Below are 24,726 nucleotides of genomic sequence, written 5' to 3'. Positions count from 1 at the left end.
ATGAGCAAATATAAGTTTAGCAGCAGCAGCAATTAATTAAACTTCCATGTGACTTTCTACGGGTCTTTTGGGCCCCAAACAAAGGAAATGGGCTCCGTGCGGATGAGCCTCACTGCATATGATACTTTTGACAGTAATAAACAATAACATTTCGTTTTGTTATTGCTGTGATGCCATATTAAATCACATACATTTCAGCATGTTCCCCAGACTTCAAGGAATACAACAGCATACAGTATGATCCTTTTCATAGTAGGTTATCCTCCATTTTGAAGGTAAATTCCTAAGGTCCATGACATATTAAGTGCCTGCAGAAAAAACCTGTATCTCTGACTAACAGAAATAGAATTAAATGGGCAATGCTGAAACACATTTTTTGAAGGTATCCAACATGCGCTTTAAGTGTTGACAGGATCCATTCGTATTCCTGAAAGCACATTATACTCCTATAGGCCTCAAATCCTGCATCTACCATTTTCTAGTCCAGAGTGCGGTCAGTTTTTACGTGGGCACATAAACGACACTTAATACTGGCATTCAGTTCTCTAAGATGGCACCACAACCTTGTTGCCATCAAGAACACTTAGAAACTGTCAACTATGATCTATGCAGCATAATGTGTTCCATTGTTTAATCCCTGGGGATATTTCAAGGCAGTTCTTCTAAGGGCTCATTAAAGAGTGGATTGCCTTCATCACAGGGATTAATAGAGGCAAACCTTTTCGGAATGTGTCTCTTTTTCCTACATGACTGGCGGATGGAAATGGTGGCAGCAGGGAAGGCATTGTAGTTCATTCCGACATCCTGCCTGGTGGCTGAATACTCTTAGTACAGGTCAACATGGTGCCGGTACACTAAAATTAGGAGAGGCACATGACCGGACACGGAGCTTGTATGGAGAGCGCTGAGTGACATGGTACTGTGAGGAATGTCCAGTTTACTCACACTGAAGAGCAGCAACAACTGCAGCTGGTACGCCGTGGGGGAAATCCCCGGCAAGAGAGAGAGAGCCCTTTCACGACCCAGCAGTGACATTGGGCTCTCAGGCAGAGGTGTGCCCCTCCAAGTCCCTTTCATAGAGGCACCTCTGCCGTTTTGACAATGAGGCCCAGTAGCAGACCTGTCTCCGTAGCTTAATATTAAGATCGCTCACAGATTACCTCATGCTGATATTATTTGGCGTCCATGTCATTGTCTAGACTATCTATTTCTATCTATTTATTTCCTATTTAAATGTATATTTTTAAGTTAAAGATTTTTAGTATTAATATACCCTACTAGGCTGACGGTGAGTCAAAGCGACATAATTTTGTTCTGAATAACAATGAAAGTAGCTATGACCAGTTTCAAATTGCCCATTAAAATATTAGTTAACGCTTCACATTAACTGCACCTTCGTAATGCCTTTATAATGCATTTGTAGAACATTCAGCGCACTTTCATAATTCATTCATAGAACACAGAATTCATAGAATACATTAATGACAAACATTATATGATAATAAACATTATAATCGTATAATCATATAATGTTTGCTACTAATACATAGTAAGGCTATTAAGGTATGTTAGAATGTTAAGGTATACTTACATGTTCTATGAATGCATTACGAATTTATTATGAAGGTGCACTGATTGTCCTATGAATACATTTTGAAGCTGTACTGAAGGTGCACTGCATTATAAATGCATAAAGATGAACTGAATGTTATATGAATGCATTATGAAGGTGAACTGAATGTTATATGAATGCATTATGAAGGTGAACTGAATGTTATATGAATGCATTATGAAAGTGAACTGAATGTTATATGAATACATAATGAATGTATTATGAAAGGGCAGCTAATGTAAAGCATTACCAAATATAAAATAATACAATAATCTTTCATCAGTACATGAATTTAAAGCAAAGGAACAAGTAAATGAGTTTGACGGTTGTTTTTGATTGTACCACAGATTAGAACAGCATCAGCTAGAAATCCGTTCTATAAGATCATTGATTGGACGGATATTGCACTAAATCCCAAAGATTTTAATAATTTATACAGCCATATTCCATGCAGTACTTTTGCATCTCTCTTGATGGCCTCTTTATACATAATCACAAAAGTACCAGCAATCGTTTCTCCTACTCCAGTTGTCAGCATGGTGTCAGTCGTAATGCTGATATGGCGTCCTGGTCTATTCCAAAGTCGAAGGCAATTTGCTCCAATGTCTGATGAGGCAGAGACAATTTAGTGAAGCCTTGGCTGAATTTGTCGAGGGGCCATGTGTACACACACCTTTCCTGTGTTCAGGAGGTTCAGGGTCTTGTGATTCCAGCTTGCTGCATGGATTTCCTCACGCCTGAATAACACAACACGGCCCGTACTCCAGGCCAAAGGTCTACTCAATCTCTACGAGCCTGCCGCTCAGATCTGGACTCCCACAGAACCTCCACAGAATCTCCACAGAAAGTGCGGTGGCCTGTAATTAAACTGGTTGGTGGTAGATCTAATCGAGCCCCCCCCCCCCCACCCCCTCCATTCCCACAGCCTGGCTGATCCACCCTGCGAAGGCAGAGTCATCATCTTCGACCTTTGCACTGTATGTGGTATGGGTTCTGTAACGATCCATCTGGAAAACCTGCTTCACACCTGACTGGGACAGGTCATTACAAAAAAATCATCATGTGTAAACCATGACTAATTGAATAATTTCTAAAAGTATTTTGAATTAGAAATAAATATTTAAAACTTGTAAAAAGAGGGTTTAATATGAAATAATTTCATATATTTAACATGAAATTATTAATATATATATATATATATATATATATATATATATATATATATACACACACACACACACATTAAATAATACTTTTTTCCATCTTGCAATAAAGCCATTATAAATCTAATTGATTAGTTTATATAACTGATTTTTCTTAAGCGCAGTCATAATTAGCATTTAGTAGTGCTGGATGGACTGCAATTATAATCAAGCAAACAACAAAGAATATTCTTTCTTAATCACTGCATAAAAATGCAGATGAAAGGCTTTAGATCATTATAGGCATTTTCATATAATGGACCTGCCTTGCGGTGTTATGGCATGAATGTAAAACCATAAAATACTGGTCTCAGAAGCCTCTTTTGGGATGTGCACTTACAGGCAAACAAGTGTGAGCTGGGCTGCTTCTGTCAGCAAACTGTGTGCCTCCTGACATTTTCGACTTGCATTTTGGCCAAGGCGCTCTGTGCCAGTCCTTAAGGGAACAGCCTCCTGCCCGTTTTAAAGAATTCATTTTCATTAGGGGTCCAGTAATACCTGAAATAACAGGCGAAGGGAATGTCCAAGCGATTGCTTCAGAGGAGCGCTGACAAAACATGGAAAGGGACCATCGAAAGTAACTGTTTCAAAAATAACAATAACAGCTGAAGGGATTATCCAAGTATTAACTTCAACCAAGCACAGAAATAAAATGTGAAGGGAGATATAAAATATACAATATATAATAGAATATTAATATATAATAAAATGTACAATCAGTTACATCACCTAAGCAATGAAATGACAGGTGTTACGGCTACCTGGCCAATTACGACAACTAACTAATGAAATAAAAAGCAGAGTGTGCATTCAAGGAACTGGTTCAAAACTGTGATCAAAGGTTGAGGTGGAGTAAATAGCAGAAAGCATTGCAGCCCTTGAGAACCCAGGGTGCGTATGCCGAGATGCATTATAGATTGTGTAGGACCGCTAGCTAAGCTGTACCCTGCTGGTAGCTAAACCTGAGTGTGTTCCAGATACAGCTTTTTACGATAATCCTGACTTCACGTTATGGATAGTCTGTACAGTTAGGCTAATGGGCCCAAATGTTTGCTTGATGTGTTGGTTAAATAGCTTAATGGAAAACTCAAAAAAGCCTCAAAAAATGTCGACATGACGAAATGAACAGCAGTAGCGCTGTACCAGCTGTCATTTATACTGCAGCAGTGCAGCAAAAACAAATATTTCCCGCATGACTAACCTTAGCAATGATAGACTTTCTCGTTTTTCAGTCAGTTCAGTTTTTCATTTTCTGGATTCTCTGGAGTCATTACAACAAAGTCATGTTGGTCAGAGTCTCAGTCGCCTTCGGCGTAATAGATTGAGCGCTTCATAGGCAGAGTTCACAGGAACAAATTAAAATTAAAATTTGGATTATTTTCACTCCAACGACTGCCAATGTGTTTTTGAATGGCTATTAATGCCCTTCTGACTAGCTTTAAGTTTTTTATTGAATAAATATATTAATCATGTACAGTGTTATTCGATCTATCCACTTCCTGTAGAACCACTTATGGGAAATCTAACGCATACAGCAGCCACCAAGAAGCTGAAGCCTTTCCCAGACACACACAAGGCAAGAATTAAGCAAACAGCGCTAGAGGCCTGGGGTGAGTTTCTCAAAGCCTCCTTAACTGTACGTCATTTGTAAGATCTATCTTACGAACAATGTAGCATTAATAAGAAAGGCTTCGGGAAACTCACCCCTGAACCCCATATTAATACCTTCAGAGCCACTGTTTACCCATCCCATGATGTAATCCAAACAAGTAAGAATGATGAAACAGGTTTACTTCTGTCTCTAGGCCCAATTTTCTATTTTTCTAAGAGTTTGTCTTCAACTTATGTTCAAACCTAGCTAGCCCCCAAGGTCCTCTTCTCCTACTCTTGCGCCTTGAGAGCTGGTGACTCAAATGGATTATTTCTGTGAGCGCATTATAAAACACCCCCTCGTCCCGCCTTCGAGAAGTGCCTCAAGATTACACGGAACTGAGCATTCCTGCCCAGCGGTTTCATGTCGAGCAAAAATGCAGATGAATAATTCTATAAAGATGGAAACAGCATAAGTAGAATGTTATGATTAATAGGAATGCAAAATATGCTATTTCTATAAAAAAGTGGCCTTACATTCAATCCAAGTAATCGTGGCAACTTCAATTAAAGGATGAAGCCTTTTATATGCTTAATGTTAGTTGATCGTCCCCTCTGGTCGATTTATATTGCTTACTTAGGTCAATGTAATTAATTTCCCTGGCTGAGATGCTTAGATAATTGGCATCTGCATAATGGACAAACTTAAGCAGGAACAACAGACATCTTCTGAATCGGGCCATTTTACGTTATACTGTGATGCATGATGGGGTGCTAGTTAGCCAAAGCCTAGTTACAATACTACCATAGCACATTTCTGAATTAGAAGAATTCCACATGTTCCGAGTGGCTTCTTTGCTCTAAAAAATTGTAACGCAAAGGTATTATTGCACAGTCTGACATACTAGCATTTGTTGAAGGTGGCCTTTCAGTTGTTGGATATTGTTAAATAGATGTGCGTTGCTCTGCTGTTGCACCTACTGTATACACATAACCTTGACTGACTTTTCAGAAGCTCTTGCTTACTCTGCTGAGTTTCTTACTAAAACTTTGTTTGGTGTGGGGGAAGCAGTGGATGATGGATTAATGTGAAATGGTTGGGATACCGTTCTGCAGATAAAAAAATAATGAAAATGGCTTGCCAACTCATATTTTAAGCATTATCATAACCCCTTGAAAAATCAAAAGGCATAAACTAATAAGAACAGCATATAATTACAATCAATTAAATCAACTGCAAACCTGCAGTAAATATTAAATGTATACAATTTTCTCATATTGACAGCATCATTATTCAGTTTTTAAATGCCTTTTTCACTATGTAGAGGTTACAAACATTTGTATATAAAGTTTGTCTTTCTCAGGGGAGTAAGAAGACATGATGACGTTAAATAAAATGACGGCATGGAGGCTTCCAGTATGTCTACAAAAAGCGGGTAAAAATCACGATTGCAATTCAAGAACAAAACAGCACAAAAAAACCATGTTCAGTTTGCACACATGTAAATTAATGTGCAGATACTCAGCAAACCACCTACTGTTGCCTGTGTACCTAAAAACGACGCCTCTGGAGAAGGCGTATGTTAAACAAGACGCTCCTCAAAGCCTGTTATGAGCGCCAGCAGAGGCGGCTAGGAAGGACCAGAAGACATAAGATGCCAATGTGCTTTTAAGAAAATGAAAAACTAAAGAGTAACCATTAGACCTGATATAAAAACAGTGGTCAATAACAGCAGCCATACTGTGCTGCCAAAGGGTATTAAATGACTAATTTCCAAATGGGATAACTAATTATTTAGTTCTATGTTCGCTGGAGATGAAGGAAATGTTTTACTAAGCAAATTTGATAACATGGTGGTATTAACAGTAGCCTTCTTCAAGGCTCCCTGGCTATTGACGGAATGCATGAGTGAGCACCGGACATAGCTGATGAGAAAGTGCTTTATTCATCTATGGAAATTATGCCGGTCAAAGCCGAGGACATGGAATGAAGCTAGCTGCCTCTGATGCTGTGGGTTTTTGCGTCATTGTCACTGGCATGACTTTCCCCTCTCTGCACCATATTTACAAACGCTGAAATGAACTGAGGCCTCCTGCCCAGAATGATACCTGACAAATATATTCACAAAAAAAAAAAATGGAGGACAGATTCAATCCGGGTCTAAAGCAAAAGTGCCAACAAGCATCAGGTCGGCAATAGAGAGTCTCGACCAATCAGAGCATATCGACTGTCACATTTCATGAGACCAACGGCGGCCTTAAATTAGCAGTGATAATTAAAATCCTGTTGGTTCCAAACATCGCCTAGAGCTCTGCTAACGAGACAGCTGCACCGCAGACTAAATAATCAACATTAAAAATGGTGTCCCTTGCACGCATAAAAAGTTTCTTGTAACAGTAATTAAGCTGCCCAATGGTGAGCTGATGGTGGATATTTGTAGATTGTGTGGGGCTTTGAAGGCACTTCGTGATGCCAATAGGCATGTGAGTGTGGGGGGACCTTTGAGAGAACAGTCAGCTCTCGCAGTGTTTCCGCTCGCCTCCATCACCCCCCTGGTTTTTGGTTACAAATGGCTGCTTCCACTCTGGTGGGAATGAACCATTTTTTGCTACAAGTGGGCTTCAGATCAGATGCTGTGTATCAGCCAGTGAAGAGGCTGCTATGAAGGAGGTGGTTGCCTGGACACCAACAAGAGTGGTCAGACTGCTCTTCCCCTGCTAGTCTTTGAATATGCCCTTGATCAAAGGTGAGGCTCTTAAGCTTCTGAAATGGTGCTTAGATTACAGCACTGTGACTGCATACCACACCGGGCACTAAACATATTGTAAAATACCATGCATTTGAGTCCAAAAATTCCAAAAATAATAAGGTCAGACGCACAAGGTAATATGAATAAAGAATGATGAAGAGAATGTGGGCAAAAGATCAATATTTTTATATTCACACATTAAAAAGACGCTGAACATGTAAAAAACCAACAAATGCCCCATTCAGCCACTACTCAGACTCTAAATGTCTTCTCTTTCTGAGAAGCAGCTACTTCGTAAATGTGTAAATTCATTGTCTAACACTTCAAGAGGAAAAAAGGAGCACTTAATACAACAATCTAAATCAACAACTGCTCTCATAAAAATCTCATAAAAATATCGCTCATAAACTACGTTTGTACAAACAAAAATACTCTCTATGTTTGGGCTATAATTACACATGATGTCTTTCGGTGTAAGGGGAGAGGCGGCAGCTGATTAACATCGCAAAAATCTGAGGCCTGGCACATTCTTCTGTATAAATAACTGGGGGGAGCTGGCCAATCCAGGGAGGGACAGAGTGGCCGGGGGGGGGGGGGGGGGGGGGGGGGGTGGGGAGGGCAAAGGCAAATGGACTGAGTGACAGGACAGCTGCGGCAGGAACAGCTAGGTCAGGGGGCTGAAACGCAGACGTGCCATCACTCGGGGGGAGGATCAGAGGGGGCTTGGAGAGACACACTTGGCTGAGTAGTGACACTTAGAGGAGGGGAGGATGTTTGACTCAGGACACGGCTAAAAACAACCCTAAAAAAAATCCAATATTGAAGTTACTAACAATAAATATTCCCCCATCTTTCTACCATACCAAACAAATTTTCAAGCATGCAAACAGATCATATTTCATTCTACATTTTCAGATTTTTTGCTGTAATGGAAATGTAAAAAAAAAGTGCATATCCTAAATGTGATTAAAACATTAGCGTCTTATACTTGCAAGACCTGAGATAGTAAATCTGATGTTGTAACAGCAATAAATGACCTACACAACACAGCGCGTTAACTCCAGCAGAGACACCGGAACCTAGGGGTCGTGGTAAAGCACCCCATATTGCTGACAGGCTGATGGAGGCAGTTGGGGGTGTCATTGACACCGCTGACACAGAGCTCTTGCCTGCCAAGGCAAGACTTGTGGATGAAGTGCTGTTTCCATAGGTATGGTTTTACCCCCTGAGTCCTGATAATAACTGCTATTTGAGAAACTGATCACCAAATCCTTGTGTTACAGAACCATAGAGTTCTAAGGTTCCCTGTTCCAATTCAGGACCTTTCCCCGATACTGTAATGGTATTCTATAGCAGGCATGAATAAGTGGATCCTGGATATTCTTCTGCTGTTAAATGCCATTTTCAAAAATTTACATACAGTTGGCCTTACCTAGTGTGTTAGAAGAATTACGAATCAATTACGACTCTCATTAAAAACATTTGCTATGAAATTTGTTACATTAACCCCCATTCAGGCTGAAGTGACACTAGAATTACGATAACTTGTCTTTTGCAATCTGTGGCTTCTCCACGCATTGCAAAATTAACTGTACAATTCATGGACTTTGGTCACACTGACCAGCATGAAGTTTTAAAGTGACGCTGTAGAGTATCAAGTAAAAAATTGCAAGCATTTAACTTCTGAATAGCACTGACCTGCGTTCTGATAAACAACAATGTGGGAAATTCCAAGAGAAGACGAGTGTTGAGTGTGACCAGATTCTGGACTTCACCCTTATAAAAGTCATGCAACTTTATGGTAATATACCTTAGGACTTAACATCATCTGACCAGAAAAACTACAGTATTTGATTTGCCATATTTACCTTCTCCCAGGTCCAGGACAGCAAGGACTGAACTGCTGCTGGCTTCCCCCAAGTAGTTGCTAGCAATGCAGGTGTAGAGGCCAGCGTGGCTAGGCTGACAGTCCCGAATCCACAGGCCTCCATACTCCTGGTTATCCGTGTCGAGCAGGATGTCATTATGGTACCAAAACAAGGAGGGCTGCGGGTCCCCCGCCACCGCTACCTTCAGACGGATGTCACATCCTGTCCCGACGGCCGCGTTCCGCATCTTCCGGATGAATACAGGTGGAGTTGGACTGGGGTAAAGGGAGTCATCCTGGCTGGGAACTACCTGATCCGGGTTTACTCTGGCCCGCTTGGGTGGGATTTGGGGACTTGGGGGTGCAACTCCATGAGTCTCATCATCAGACCCCTTCTTCAGCATCATTTGGACCTCCGCCTTTCTCATTTCTGGAAGCACTGCTTGCCTCTTGCTAACAATTACCTTTGTCACTTTTTGGTGCTTGTGTTTATGCCATAAACACGATTAGCAATTATTCTGCACAATGCAAAATGACCTTGCTTTTTATTTCCCTAATGATTTCAATTGTCTTCAGCAAATCATAAAGACATTAATGAAAATTAGAATAGTAGCTACTAAATCAAGGTTATTTAAATGTTGTTCTGCAGGATAATCAACATTACAATGTACATAATCTTTGGTTATGCCTGCTTGACACAGCATCAAGGCTTTGTTCAGAATTGTTTTGGAAAGTATAGCGATGCCAAATCATAGCCCAAGATTACTTACAAAACTACAAGAAAATCTTCAGCCAGTGTGTCGGGTAGAGTCTGTCAGAGATCTTCATGTTCATGCAGATGATATTTTTAGATTGAGATTCCCTTGATCAAGTTGCATTAGTAGCTCCAGTATGGCCTTTTATAAAGTATTGCTATCTGCTTTTCACCATTCAGCACAGAACTTCAAAAGGCTTTGAAGTCTTCAGCGATGACAAGAGAGTGGTTTTGGTTTCTCGAGTATTACCTTGGACGGCTGTCCCTTCACCAGGGCTTGGATCTTCTGCACTCTGGAGGCCGTTCAGCTGTGACTATGGTGGCCACTTCTTTTTTTGTTTTTTTTTTTATTTTATTTTATTTTTAAGGTCTTTTGCTCATGTGTTGCCGCCCCTTCATCAGCTCAACCCCCCAGGGGATGTAGCAGACAAGGTCCCGGGCCCTGGAAGTGACAGCTGTGTCCTGTCACACTTTTTGGAGAAGCCTAGACGCTTTAGCCCCCTCCCTCCATCCAGAAAACGTAGCCAATCAGAAGCGGCAGAGTGTCGCTGTACGTGCGTACGGACTGTAGGGAGGAGCTGGGGGTCCTGATTCATGAGTCAAAGATAGAAACCAATAAGGACCCTAGACTCTTTCCAGCACAATCCATGTGCAGTACAGGCTGCCAGCAAGTTGACGCTAAAAAAAAAACCCCCATGTCCCATTATTCCTCTATCTTCATGCTATCTGAAGAGGAACTTCTTCAAAATGCAGCAAGCTTCTGGCTAACTAAACACTGGAAATAAAGCGAATGATGCAATTTGTCTTCCTCCACTGAAAGGCCGAGTTTAAATTTTACAAAAAATGTAGGCATGCAGACATCTTCTTTAATGTGTACTTCATTATTCTGTACAGATGTTTAAAATGTAACCTTAAAATTCTGATTTGTTTCGTGAGCGCGGACAAATAGGACAAGAAAAGAAACATCTGCCCCTATGGGTCACAAAACAACTACCAGCACCATACAAACAAATTTGTTGTTCCAACAAATTTTTGTTTCACCCCTGATCATTTTCCTCAGCTTTAATTAATAACATTAAACTACAAAAAATCTTTTCAAATAAATAATAAGTAAATTATTAATTAACCATGAATAAATAAAATTATGTCCCCATATTTGTTACAATACATTCATGCATCCAGATAATGAATCATGGTCTCGTTTTCTCATTATATTTTACTATGCAGAATCATTATATGATGTATTTAGTGATAAATCTTATTTGTTACAGCAAGGATCAAAGCTTTTTATATAAAATCAGTCTCAGCTACATGCCTACATTTTGTTTTATCCTTCCGAGGCAAGATTCTGCTCACAATGCATGGTATGGGCCTGGTTGTCATGGCAACAACATCATAGCATTAACTATGAACTAGGGCTGATGGAGTATTCCTTACAAGAAGGAGAAGTGTGTCCATTTCCAGTAAATCAAAATATGAACAACCAAGGTTAGCATCCAGAAATAACAGAAGCAGTAAATCAACCAAAGTTATAGAGTATGTTCTGCATTTATTACAATCTTCAGCAGTAGTACAGGCTGGCATTGACTAAGCTGTGGGTCTTGTTAGTAGCGGCCCCTCCTGGTTTAACAAGGGCATTGCTGGTTATTATTATCAAGCATTTATTTCTATCCCAGGGACTGTAACCACTATGCAGCAGTAAAATCATGAAGAGCCGTCTCAATTAGGCTACAACACTGCCTTCTGCCACCCCTTCTGAACCATATTAGCATATCTGCATCGTCGTTTTAGCAATTCAAAGGCTCATTGGAGAACCAGATCTCGCTATCAAGTAAGCCTTATGCTCATTTGTTAACGTGATTTGCATGCTGGGCTCCTTCATGTTCTATGAGCCAGTCCCTCTGATTGTTATCTTTGCCACCAAAATCAATTCCATTGAATTATCGTTTGTGTTTCCTTTGATCGGTGTGAGAATGATAAGAAAATGGATGGAAATATGAGAGTAGATGAAAGACAATGTGCACAGATGTTTCTGTGGTGAGCTTTTACGAGGAAATTAAAACATCTGGAGCGCGCCAGTACCTTGAAGTTTCAGTACCAGTAAATTAAAATATAATAAAATTAAATTAAATACAAAGACCATAAACATAATTAAGCCACTTATGCAGTACAAGTTACCGGAGACCACAGCGAGGGACAGAAGGCAGGGCTACACTCTGGAGAGAACGCCTGCCCTTCACAGTACACACAGTCACATACTGTGAGTCCCCAGTCCACGCACCTACATCTCTTTGGACTATGAGAGGAAACCAGAAAATGGGGAGAATAGGCAAGCCTCACACACAAAGACGTAGGGAGACCCAACCCCCCTACGCCAGAGGTGCAAGGCAACAGCCCGAGACGAGCTTTCATTAACTGCTGGGCCCCCTAAGCCACAAGGCTAGGCTCTTAAGCTTCATATTACATACCGGCTATTTAAAAATGAAGTTTAATTTTCCCGACATGAGCGTACTCATAGAATCGGCTTTAAAATGGAGCACAAAAAGCAGTCTCTCCCAGCATTTTAAGCTCGCTTCAGAGTGGAGTGATGTGCAAAGGTATTCATTTTCCTTGAGTGCCTCTTCTCCAGACAGGCCTAGCAGGACTGGAAATCGATGGAACTGACACAGATGGAGCCTCTCTATGCTCGCCATGCTAAATTATCTACGCAGAATGGCACTGCTGTGAATTCTTATGGTGCTGGGATTTCCAAATTTTCTTGACTTAGCGAAAGCTTATGGACATGGGAGAAATAATATGCAGAGTATGAAGAAGCCTTAGGGTAGCTATAGTGAGTAATTACCAGCACTACACTTTCAGGTAGCCGGTCAATAAAACTCAGCTGTTAGCTTAAATATATAGCTTAAATATATTGTTCCTGTTATTGTAGTTCTGAGTGGACTGAGCAACGTCTACCGATGGTTTTAGAATGTGTGGGTTTTTCTTTGTTCTGTTTAGTAAAATATTTACATTGTTCATTTAAGCCTTATTTTACATAGATCCAGACAAAAGGAATGTCTAACAATCATAGGTTACCGTAAGGAACATCACCCTGATATTCTCGACCTTACTCAGAACCAACCAAATGTTACACACACTTGCAATAATTAATAGTACGCACTGTTTTTGTGCACCCTATGCTTTTGAAATTTTGATCTGACTTCTTTATCCTGTAAATTCCTTGTTGGAGGAATGCAGAAAGTAACGTCATTGGCCTGCACAGTCACCTGACCCTAATCCCATTGAGCTGACTTGGGATGAAATGGATAGAAAGGACAAAGCCACACAGCCAAATAGTGCCACACAGCCAATGGGCCATTTGTGAGCAGTCCTCCAACAGTGCAGAATTAACTGAATGTGTAACAGTTTGTTCAGCTGTAATCACAGTAAAAGATGCCTGTTTTGAGTTAAAGATTTAGCCCGTCTTTTTAACCACATAAGTGATTTCTTTTGTTTAGTGCTTAAACTGTAGGGAAGCACAAGGTGTTCGAAAACTTATATCCGCTGTTATAAAATCTCCAATATATGCTTGTGTTTTTTGTAGTTGTCTCATGTGCTTTTGCCCCCCCACAGACCCACCTCTGTTTCTTCCCACTGGGGCCCCCTGTTGAGACCGCTCTGCTCTAACACCCCTGACCCAGAGAATGAGCGATACTCTCCTGCGACTCTGATCGCGCTCAGGTCACCACATGTCCAGCACTCACACAGCCAGACACCAGACACACTCATGTGGAGAGGTTCGTCTCTCGTCAAGGTCAAGCTTCCCGTAACACAGGCTCCGTTGTTTTGGAAATTATGGACGGAGCTTTTTCTAGGCACCTTGGAGGAGGACGGTGTTCTTCTGGGAAAGAAGGTGTATGGGAAGCGTGGAAATCCTCTCAGATCGTTCAAAACCACTGGCAGCAGCGAAACCAATGGAATTCCTCATGCTTTTTCAAACACCTGCTAGCTGCCCCAGCACGATTTTAATCTCACTTCACCCAAACTTTGTAAACATTCAGTTCAACATGGAAAGACTCTGCAGATATTGTAATAAAAAACATAAGTCTGCGAGGCTGTGTGGCACGAAAACAAACCTTGGGACGTCTGAAAACAATTTATTTTCTGTTTCCATGTGTCTGCGCAGCAATTGCAGAAAATTGTATCCGTAACGAGACCAGAATTTTCACTACTCTCTGCAAAGTAAATAGTTTTTAACTAACTCATTTATCATATCTAGTAATCTAAGTATCAGCTTCAATGTCCAGCACATAGTGTTCAATGTCATTTAAAAAATTTTACCTTTTGTGAAATGGTGTAGTTTTGATATTGCCATCTAATACACTTCCTATCATAGTGAAATAGCTCTTGCCAGTTGTCTGTTCAATAAAACACAATCATAACAACTAGCAGACTTGGGACTGCAGTTAGAAGCTGAAAAGCAGCAAGAAAAAAAAACACTGATTGTAAGTCTGGAGAACAAAGAAGGTTATGGTACTTATTGTTACATTTAGCTGAAAGTCTCGGCTGAGGTCACTGCTGCGGTCCACTTATCTTTGCTTCCTCTCTCACGGCTACAGTATGAAGAGATAGGATTCATGTGACCCAGACAGTTGTGTCACAATTGCAGTGTGGGCAGCACCGGCTGGGGCACATGCATTTCAGAGTTAGATTTTTATGGAAAAGAGTGCAAGACCAAACTGGACGGGGATATCGTAGAGGAGACAGCACTGGACACTGGAGAGACTAACAGTCAGCGGGACGTGCAGTGGGGTAAATTTGTATATTCTGAACTTTAAAATATAAAGTGAACATTCAATAGAACTATATTAAGGGCTTTTGAGCAATTTAGGTATTAAGGGATTAATGGAATTAGATCTAGGTGCTTATATGCTTAATACTTTCCTTCCTTTTTGTTTTGTCCTTCCTTGGGAGGTATGAAAATGAGGGGTAGATGGTTAGACTTGTTCATCATGTTCCTTGCGTCTTTGGCACTCTGGGGCCCGACGTGGACTCAAGCATGCCAAGGAGAGGGCGTGCCCCAGAGCGAGGTTCTGGACTGGTTCAAGCGCCGAGTGCTGGAGGGACTGGGCCTGAAGCAAGCACCTGTTCCTTTGGTTCAGCAGCCACTGGCCAGCGGGTGGGCATCCCGAGTGGGGAGAGCAGCCCAGGTTGAGCGGAGAAGGTCCCATCAGGAGACGTCACAAGTCATCCTCTTCCCCAGCTCAGGTCAGTCACTCATCTAAATCAATGAGGATCTCAGGGTAGCTGCGTCGTCCTGCTGTGACAGTGGGCCACATATTTATTTATTTATTTTCCAACGAAAATCATCTCAGTGTGCAGCTATGAAATAATCCATAGCAAACTTGCTGCTCAGAAAAAGGGGAATTCCTATTGTTTTATTTTTATGAACAGGGTGCTTGAATTGTCTATAGAAAACCACAGTAAATTCAGGATGTTTTTCACAATTCCATAACGTCATTTTTATAGCATGGAAATTGGGTTTTATACAGAATGCAGCCTGCAGCATTTATGATAGTTAATACTATGGAAGTAAATGATTCTCCAAAGTTATACGTAAAGATATCCATTTATATATTTCCTTAATATTAATATCAATCACGCTGTTTTTCCAGATTCCACCTGCGCTCATGACGAAGATCTTCCCCTACAAGAAGCCTTTAGTCATTTCACCTACTACTTCCAGCCCTCTGGTCACAGCCAAGAGACAGTGATCACATCTGCCCACTTCTGGTTCTACGCTGGTGATGGAGCTTTGAGGAGCAACACTTCAGCACCCCTCTACATCCTCACTGCCAATCAGGAGCTCATCCACGTCGCCGAGGGACCCACAAAGCTGGGGGATGACGGCTGGGTCACCTACCACGTAGAGCGCCACATCAGTCCCGCCATGACCGAAGGCCCCTTTGTCATCCAGGTGCGCTGTCCGTCTTGCGGCTGCTATGCGGATGCCAGCAAGACCCCCTTCCTACATCTACACACCCGCTCCAGGGGTAGCGACCGCTCTCGACGGGCCTTGATTCCTTGGTCACCGTCCTCCATCGAGCTGCTCCAGAGACCCCCAGAGGAGAGACCGGACTATAATGACTGCCACCGCGAGGAACTCAACATCTCCTTCGCTGACCTGGGGTGGGAGAACTGGATCGTGCACCCCCAGGTCTTCACCTTCTACTATTGCCATGGCAACTGCTCCAGCTGGAACCGCATGACCACCCTGCTGGGGATTAAACAGTGCTGCGCCCCCCTTCCCGGCACCATGAAGTCTCTCCGCTTCCGGACCACCTCCGACGGGGGCTACTCTTTCAAATATGAAACGCTGCCAAACATTATTGCCGAAGACTGCACTTGCATTTAGCTTATAGCTTGACGCCATTGTGGCTAGAAAGGTCAAATGCTGATCTGAACAAAATCTCAATGTAGTAGCAGCCAATTGTTTTTAATGTTTTTTTTATTGCACTCAAGCAAAGTAGATTTTACTTACAGAAGAATTTTGTCACTTGAATTAATAGAACTATTCATAGGTACGAATAACTCATCAGTTGCCGTCTTTTGTGCAATTTTGAACTATGATAGCTTTACCTAAAATCCCGGTTTTCTCCATAAAATCACTACACGTGGATGAAAGAAGTCATTAATAAAGTGTAAAAGTACCTTAATCCGGGCCGTTTCATTAAAGGATACCTCACCGAAATAAGATGTTTTGTATATTCCTCTAGAGGGCAATATTGAGTTACATTGCCTCAGAATTAAGTTCGTCATAGTTTTAAAAAACACACCAGTAAAACAACTGTCAAGCTTTAGCATTTTATACAAAACTATTCCCTTTTTTTTATGAAACTTGCTTCTACATAATAAAGATCTTTCGCATGGTTATTGAATATGCAAACTTTGTATAAAACTACTCTCACCAGGCACTTTCCCTGGCTGAGGCCCCGGGGTCCCTGCTATAAAAGGGGCCACAACTAACCTTATTTATAAATTATTTAGAGTTGCTACTCATCCTGTATTTCACAGGATCATCCAATATTGAGAAATAACATACTAAGCCCCTTTTTAAACCAATACGTGATACAATCACAATTAGTCCTGAATTTTCAGGTGCAGACTACACCAGTAAGGGGGACCTATGACTCTGATAAGGTGTTTCTGACTCCCACCAAATATGATTATTCATATTTCCATACTAGCTGCAGACTAGGGTATTAAGCAGGGTTGGGTAATTGAAAGGCAACCCAAGCACAAAATCTCACCATGTTCTGTGCAATTTCAAAGTGCCTCCAGGCTTCGTTTTCATGGGACTGCCGACAATTATAATTAAACCTGCAGGTTCTATAAGCAGCACGAGAAAGTAAGGAGAAACAGCACAGAGAAGCCAGTTCAAGTTTAATCTTTATTTTTTTCCTACAAAGTTTTAAAAATAAGTATACAAGTGGATACAGAAATATTTCAATGCTGTTAAATTTGAGAACTACTAATGACAATGGACTAACAATCGTACTAAGACCTCCATCCAGTTCTAGGTGAATCACCAAATGAGCATTCAGGACCAAGTACAAACACAGATGAAATTCAACAGCTCAGAACATTAAGTCATGAAGTCTGTGCATTATCTAGCTACTAGCACTGAAGTGTAAATCAAGTTTTTAATAAATGGGTTACAAGGAAACGCTGCATACAAATATAGATCAAATTTAACCTCAAATTAAAATGCAGCTACTTTTAAAGCAACATACGAGGAAAACAAAAAAAATTCCCTTCAGGACATTTAACAGACAGCCAAAAACAATGTTTTAACTGTGCAACTTTCAGGTATGAAATATTCAAGAACATTTTGAAATGTAAACTGTGCATAATCAGCGGTATATTTGCATGAAGTGTGTGCATTTCTTGTTTGTAGTTTTTCCTCCCCTGCTACAACCCACACCAGTTCCACTAAGTCACATATCTATGTCAAAGAAAAGGATCCACTTTCCAAATCTACATACACAATTCACTAACGAAAGGGAAAAATGTGTACCAGAATGCAACAGAATGTTGTGACTATAATATTCAAGCATTTCCCAGGTTTGTTTTTTGCACACTTTTGGATTAAAGAAAACATAGCTAACCTTTAACATACACCACAGACAAAAGCTACTATCCATGTTACAAAAACGTACCTGCTTCTTATAACTCATACTGTGCAGTAGACTGCATTCCTAAAACTAGGCAAAAAGGAGATATCCTGCAGTGCTAACCTAGGCAAGAGAGAAAAAAAATCCTGCTACAATTTTCCGCGGGAAGGGGTATTGCATAATTAACGGGGTGTCCCACTCCCCCACAGAACAAGAAGCCCTAAGCAATTTGCAGTTTCAATCCCCTCAATTAAAGTAACGATGACAGTTTGTTGCTTATTCAGTCATCACAAAATCCAGGAGGGGAGAAGGCAAAAACAAAAGGTTAGCCTTTTTGGAATGACTAAAAATTGTAAACACCACAAACAAGACTTCACTGGGATACCCCATTGCACTACTAATAATTCTGGTGCATGTGGGTTGCCAGCCTTTGAGTCCTGCACAAATTATGGCAACAGAATTCCCTCAGGTTTAAGACTGGTATGGGCAGGTGATCTATAGTCACCGTGCATCCAGCCAGGATGAGATGCTCTCCAGCATTGTCTGCGAGAGGTATAGCTGTCAAGCTTGTGTGTATTTCCTCTCGGCATTCACTGGCCTTAATACTGTAAGGCACATTCAAATATAGAAATCCCTGCATCACACTCTTGACAGACACACAATACTCAGTGTAGGCAGTCCGACGACGTCGTCTTAGCACGTCTCCCGATCCATGGAGTGAGAGTTCTGTAGATCGAAGGATCGAGTGGAAATGCATTGTGTGACATTCAGGCCAGGATCCCTGAAAGGAAACGGATTTCAATAGAATTTGAAAAACTTTTCAAGATCACACTATATAAAGTGAGGTCCACAGTCAAATTTTTTTTTTATTTGCATGCACATTCTTCACCGATGAATGACTTACCTTTCACAGGCTGCGTCTTGCTTCTCCTGGGCAAAGTTCAGTCTGTTCTGCTCCACCGCAGTGCTGTTAGACTCCGGGCTGCTGCTGCGTGATGGGTTTCCGTCGTTCTGATAGGCCAAGTCCAGGTGCTGCTGAGCCATCTTCAGGTGCTGGCGCAGGCGGGTCACTTCGCTCCCGAACGTCTCGCGTCCAGCGTCGCCCAGGTTGTCCCTGAACTTGGGCTTGAGACCGCCGGGAAGCCGGCCCTGCGGATCCTTCTTCACGGCCGTGTTGTAGCCCGGTGGGGCTGAGGCCAACTGGCGGCATAACGAGGGCCGGGAACTGGCCAGAGCGTTGCGATTGGACGAGCGGGAGCGGAAGGTGTCACGGATGCCTCCGATACCCAGGTGCAGCATCTCCAGGACAGTTAGGAGGAGGCAGAGCCCGCTGACGGCGTACATGATGAGAAGGAAGATGGTCTTCTCCGTGGGCCGGGAGACAAAACAATCTACTGTGTGGGGACAGGGACTGCGGGTGCATACGTAGGAGGGTGCTACCTCAAAGCCATAAAGGAGATACTGGCCAAAAAGGAACCCTACCTCAAAGGCCACACGGGACACTAGCTGGAACACATACACCTTCATCAATCCGTCCCTCTGGATCCTCCGCCTGCCATCATGCTTCTTTGTCGAGTTCTCATCCTTCTTCTCCTCCTTGTTTGCATTGTTCTCTGAAATCATGGGGTCCTCCTCACCATTATTCTCCATCTCCTCATATTCACGGAGAGAGTTATGGTCAATGGTCAGCTTCTTCCTCCCCCCGGCGCGGTACTCGTTGTCGTCCATCCTGGCAATCTTGTGCAGGGCAAAGCCGAGGTACATGACGGTGGGGGTTGTGACCAGGATTATCTGGAAGACCCAGAACCTGACGTGGGAGAGCGGAGCAAAGGCGTCATAGCAGACGTTATCGCAACCGGGCTGCCCAGTGTTGCAGACAAATTTGCTCTGCTCATCATAGTATATGGACTCTCCCCCCACGACCGTGAGCACGATGCGGAAGACGACGAGCAGCGTCAGCCAGATCTTCCCCACGAAGGTGGAGTGGTTGGAGATCTCATCCAGCAAGCGAGTCAGGAAGCTCCAACTCATGGTGCTTCTTTCACTGTGACCCTCTTACAGCTGTAACAGAGAGAAGATTTTAGTGAGAGAGGGGTTCATAAGTACACCAAGCACACAATAAGCATTATTTGAGATTTAAGCGGGGGCGGAAAAATGCTGATCCGTCGCAAAATCCATCACTGACCAATCAGCAGAAACTATGCAAAACATGAGTCAAAGGCACGAGACAAATAATTGACCCTTAGTGCTCCTCTCAAGGAGAGGAAAGCAACAGGAATAGGAAGGCCTGGGAGAGCAGATAGGGCAGAGATGAGCGGCACAGGGTTGCTGGATGAGACTGTTCATTTGCTGGGCTGCCAATGGAAACAAAAGGAGGAGGGACATCTCCATGGGCATGGGCTCTGAACACCACAAGTGCTGCTTTTGTATTACATAGCAGAAAGTTGCAGGCTTTGAAGGTTCGACTGACTTGTACAATTTGCCCACAAATTTGGCCAGTTCATATCAGTCTAGCAGAAGTCTACAGGAGCACGCCAGCAATTTCTCTTAGTGGGATGACCAAAGCCAGAAACACGCAATATCAACAAGACCATTATTCCCAAGGACTAAGGCTAATCTCTTAACACTAACACCGATTCACTGGTAAATGATCTTGATGATGATGATGATTTAAAAAAATAAATTAAAAAAATAATAAAAAAAAAAAAATTCCACACGGTGGCAATATTCACCAAGTACTGAAATTTAACTACTTTGCATGCGGTTCAGGTGGTTTCGGCAGCAAACTGTAAATGTGTGAAAGACTTCAGGTTCACTTCGCTAGAAATAAGGCTTAACCTGACAGCTTGTGGTTAATAACTAAATGTAACCGCAACCTCCACCATAAAATAAAAACCACAAAGGTTCGCGATTTTACAGTTAAGAAAAACAACCATGAGAGAAAGTGTGCTGGTATATTTGATGTCTCAAGACGATAAAACTGTTGAATCCCCACCCCACCGACAAGTCCCAGGCCAAGATTTTGTTTCAACCAAGCAGTTGAGTATAGTCACAACTATAGTACTCAAATCGTTAGTTGAAACAAAATCTTGGTCTGGATTTTTATTCTCTGGACCTGAAATTTCCACCTCTGTTGACCTGGTACGAGTGGAGGCCTCAGCAAGTAGCCACCTTTCACAGAATAATGGTCAAGTGAGAGACATTTAGAGGGGGAAACTGGTAACAACTTCATAATCTTTCAAACTAGTGCCCAATGTTGCCACCTGTTCTTTCTGCCTAAAGCTGTAAAAGGGTGTGCATTTGTGTCGGTGTAATTAGTCAATCGTCTGGTGCCGGAGACGAAACGACGAGGAGATCTGCATCAGCATGCCTGACACTCACACCAAATTGCTAACAGGAAGCAGAAGAGCCCATTACTCCTAGGATTACCCAACAAGATCATAACAAGCAGGCGTAAAGATAAAGTTACAAAGAGTGACAAATTTTGACAAAAGAATGACAAAATAAGGAAGTGTAATAGTTTCAGCCATCCAACCAAGCCAAAGAGGAAGGAGAAACACAGCTCATTGAAGAAGGACCAGGTGGAGGGAGGCGATTAAAGTTTAGCAGTCCTCACCCCTCCCCCACAACACTCCAGGGCAGCTCTCAGAAGGACCTCATTCAGATGTGCCGCCCGAAAAAACCCAAACATATGTGGAGCGGCTTGTGGAAGCCATCCACCCACGAGAGGCTTTCCTCTCACAGGTGGGGCCCAGGTGGTGGCCACCACACTGATAATTACAGGCCTCTGTGGTTATGTAGTGCAAGCAAGGCTTGTTCTTTGGGGGGCTCAAACCACACAGTAGGCACACACAAGTTTGAGGAACAAACAAGAACTTGTTAAGCCATAATACTGTGGCTCTGGGGATGAGGCGCAATTCCTGAAAGCTTTGTTAAGAGCAAGAACTGCAATGGACGCACGTTAAGGCAAATAAACGGCCATATGTACACTTCCCTAAAAAGCACTCTTTATGACACACATTTAAGGCTGCAGTCTTAAATTTTTAAATCGGCTGTGTACAAAGTGTGTCCAGAGTGTGTTTACAGGAGATATCCCTGATCACATGCTAGACAGACCGTAGAGGTGAACTTAAATTTCCCTTAGCATTCCCACAAATGCCCTACAACCTACCCTATCCTGTTATATCCCACTTTTCATACTACCTGTCTTAAGACAGGGTCACAGTAATACAGCCTAAATAAATCAAAAGATAAATGATAGTGCTCTAATAACAGAACAAGAGCTGCTTCCATCCGATTTAATGGCACTGAAAACTCTGCAAAACCTAGGAGAAAAGTTACGGCTAATGAACCATTGGCTGGTGTCAAGATGTGCTTAAGACTACAGGTTTTTAGACACGCATCCCTACTTGGAACAATAATGGGGGGAAAAAGTACTTGAAACAATACTTGTGTAACTCAGGTGCAGTGTTCTCATTTCTAAGGCAGAGTACATGACATTTCAGCTGACGCCAACTTCAAAGTGAACATCAGTCATCATACATACTTTGTTAAATTGGAGTATACAGCGATAAGCAAGCCTTACACTTGCCTAGGCAATATGAGCAGGACTTGGTGAGGGGGGGGGGGGCAGCCAGGGACTATTAAATGTCTAGTAAGGAAAGAAACAAAAACATCCTTACAAGTCTGAAAAGAGTAAAGTCAAAGTTCCTCACACCTGGTCACAATGGTCACAAAGTAACGTAGCGGCATCAGCTATCGAGAGCCCAGTATAAGGGAGCAAAGAGTCATCTTTGTCTGGCTACAGGTATCAAGCCAGGAAACAATACCCTCACTGTTACAGACTTGTGCACTCAAACCTATTCATTGAAAACCTGCACTGTGGTCCGAGATATTTATTCAGTTACACCACTCACATAACATTAGACAAACCCACATGTTCAAGTAAAACAAGTCATAGCTTGGGATATCACTGGAGCTTCCAGAGTTTAATTCTTCCAACCACTTAATAGTAATATGTTGCAAAAAAACAAGCATTCCCGTACATGAAACAGGCTACATATTAGGCAATTGTAATTCGGCAAGTACAATTACAGTTACAGATTTACTATGTTACACTGACTAACAGCTGTGAATTACCTTATAAAGGTGAAAATAAGAAAAATAACTTGGGGACATAGACTGGGAAGAGTATATGTAAATTATGTATTATACATTTAAATACCCAGACAATACGCAAGATCACAAACGGTGTCTATCAATGTCCATCGGCACACGGTCCAATAGGAGACTTTTTCCTAACCGGGTTGTACAAGTAACACACCTGGCAGAGAACAGGAAATCTTGGAAGAATAAGTTAAGTCTATCCGGTATGGTTCAGTCAGAAGTAGTTAAAATTCCAGGCTAACTAAAACCAGAGCATTAAAGAGGTGCTGAGCAGCGCAGGCCAGCATCGTCTACTTACCGCCAGTTCCTTTACTCTTTGTTGTCAACTGGTTACGGGTAATTTCGGTAACCATATGAAATCAAGTTATTGTAAACCAGACAATTAATTTTAAAAGACTGTAAACCACACTGGGTGTAATCAGTAATACACCTTTGTATTTTATTTATTCAGGTTGACGCAAACAAAGCAGTTTGTTCCAAAATTGCGAATTGCGGTACAGCCTACCCCTGTTTCAGCCAGGAAATCCCAATTGGAGTAAAATTAACATAACTTTACCTTAGCGCCGGGCTATATAGGCTTTAGATGAAAAAGGACACATTAACTGTAAATTATAGCCTAATGTAAATAACGGAATAAATGTATACAATTTAGTTGCACCGACAAAAAGATTTACCGGGCATCAGGCAAGACAATACAATCCAAATATGTAAATATATAAACGCACATTACCACAAAGAGGAAAAAAAACTGTAAATTGATTGGAATAAATGCGCTCGTCTCACATTTGCAATACACACTGCCGATAATATTATTATACCTGATGTTGAAACAATTTGCTGTAAAACTACCTAAGTGACTTCGGACGTCCCGTTTGTTTACACGTTATTGACGTTTATTTAGAAAATACGTCTTAGTTTTACACCGTTTTAGTTACTTATACTGAATGTTTTAGCGAGTTAAGAATAATCAGTAAGCTGGACATTAAATAATAATGCCGGTGTCGGATTTACTGCACTGTTCTTCTACCGCGATTAAAACAAAGTCTTACCCCGAAAGCACGCCCAGAGTGTTACTTACTTAAGAATAAGGACACGTTAAAGTTTAAGAAAGGGAGAGATGCTCCGGAGTCTCCCTAATGAATCGCTGCTGCGGTTTTCCCTCTTTTTTGCTCCATAAAACAAAAGGCAGCTTCTTTATTAACCCATTCGGCGCGTCGCAGCCATGTGATCCGCCACACGTCGGGGTCCTAAATAGTGGGCAGACAAAGAAATATCCCAAAATCCCCTTTCCTCCTCCCCTATCTCTCTAGGTACCCACCCCGTTTTAAGGGGCCCACATGTGAAACCTGAGATAGTGATCTCCCCGTTTTGCGCCCAGTCATTTTTCTTGCCCTTTCTCCCCAGCCTAAGAAAAATCTGTCTGGCGGCAAAGTTCATCACACGCAAAAATACTGCATACGGCAGCGCTGACAGAAGTAAAGGTGTTGGAGGGTAAGCGTAATACAAAAGATCTTTGATAGCATCATATGCTTGCTTTTGCTTAAACGAGAAAGAATTTATATTACAATCCTGTCCTACAGTTTATTTTTATGAGGGTCACTGCTGTTTTAGATTTTAGATCTTTTTTATTTA

At 41.9% G+C, this 24,726-nt stretch overlaps 3 protein-coding genes across 7 annotated transcripts in view; 1 reads left to right on the top strand and 2 right to left on the bottom strand.

Moving 5' to 3' along the window:
• The window catches only part of LOC125710148 (striated muscle preferentially expressed protein kinase-like), a 63,071-nt gene extending 52,839 nt beyond the window's left edge, over nt 1–10,232 (bottom strand). For 2 of the 3 annotated variants that reach the window (XM_048979503.1, XM_048979504.1), the window contains exon 1: nt 9,023–10,232. In XM_048979503.1, the coding sequence (XP_048835460.1) occupies nt 9,023–9,449 (427 nt within the window). In that variant the 5' untranslated portion in view covers nt 9,450–10,232. The remainder of the gene's footprint in view (nt 1–9,022) is intronic. The other variant, XM_048979510.1, reaches the window with a different exon arrangement.
• Nucleotides 10,233–14,392: 4,160 nt separating this feature from the next.
• On the top strand, nt 14,393–16,470 carry inha (inhibin subunit alpha). Of its 2 annotated transcripts, XM_048978808.1 has the most exons (3): nt 14,393–14,566; nt 14,729–15,022; nt 15,430–16,470. In XM_048978808.1, the coding sequence occupies exons 2-3, from the start codon at nt 14,731–14,733 to the stop codon at nt 16,167–16,169; spliced, it is 1,032 nt and encodes a 343-aa protein (XP_048834765.1). In that variant the 5' UTR covers nt 14,393–14,566; nt 14,729–14,730; the 3' UTR covers nt 16,170–16,470. The 2 variants fall into 2 exon arrangements, with proteins under 2 accessions (XP_048834765.1, XP_048834766.1); XM_048978809.1 differs by having other exon boundaries at nt 14,393–15,022.
• Nucleotides 16,471–17,186: 716 nt separating this feature from the next.
• Nucleotides 17,187–24,407, bottom strand: gjc4b (gap junction protein gamma 4b). Of its 2 annotated transcripts, none has more exons than XM_048979092.1 (3): nt 24,173–24,407; nt 18,833–19,989; nt 17,187–18,709 (listed from the first exon to the last, which is right to left on the bottom strand). In XM_048979092.1, the coding sequence occupies exons 2-3, from the start codon at nt 19,957–19,959 to the stop codon at nt 18,622–18,624; spliced, it is 1,215 nt and encodes a 404-aa protein (XP_048835049.1). In that variant the 5' UTR covers nt 19,960–19,989; nt 24,173–24,407; the 3' UTR covers nt 17,187–18,621. The 2 variants fall into 2 exon arrangements, with proteins under 2 accessions (XP_048835049.1, XP_048835050.1); XM_048979093.1 differs by lacking the exon at nt 24,173–24,407 and adding an exon at nt 23,252–24,146.
• Nucleotides 24,408–24,726: the final 319 nt, after the last annotated feature.

Source organism: Brienomyrus brachyistius, chromosome 16, assembly GCF_023856365.1.
Source record: "Brienomyrus brachyistius isolate T26 chromosome 16, BBRACH_0.4, whole genome shotgun sequence".
In the NCBI taxonomy this organism is placed as follows: domain Eukaryota; kingdom Metazoa; phylum Chordata; class Actinopteri; order Osteoglossiformes; family Mormyridae; genus Brienomyrus; species Brienomyrus brachyistius.
The sequence above is the reverse complement of the archived record's forward strand: the minus strand, read 5'-3'. Positions and strand labels throughout refer to the sequence as shown.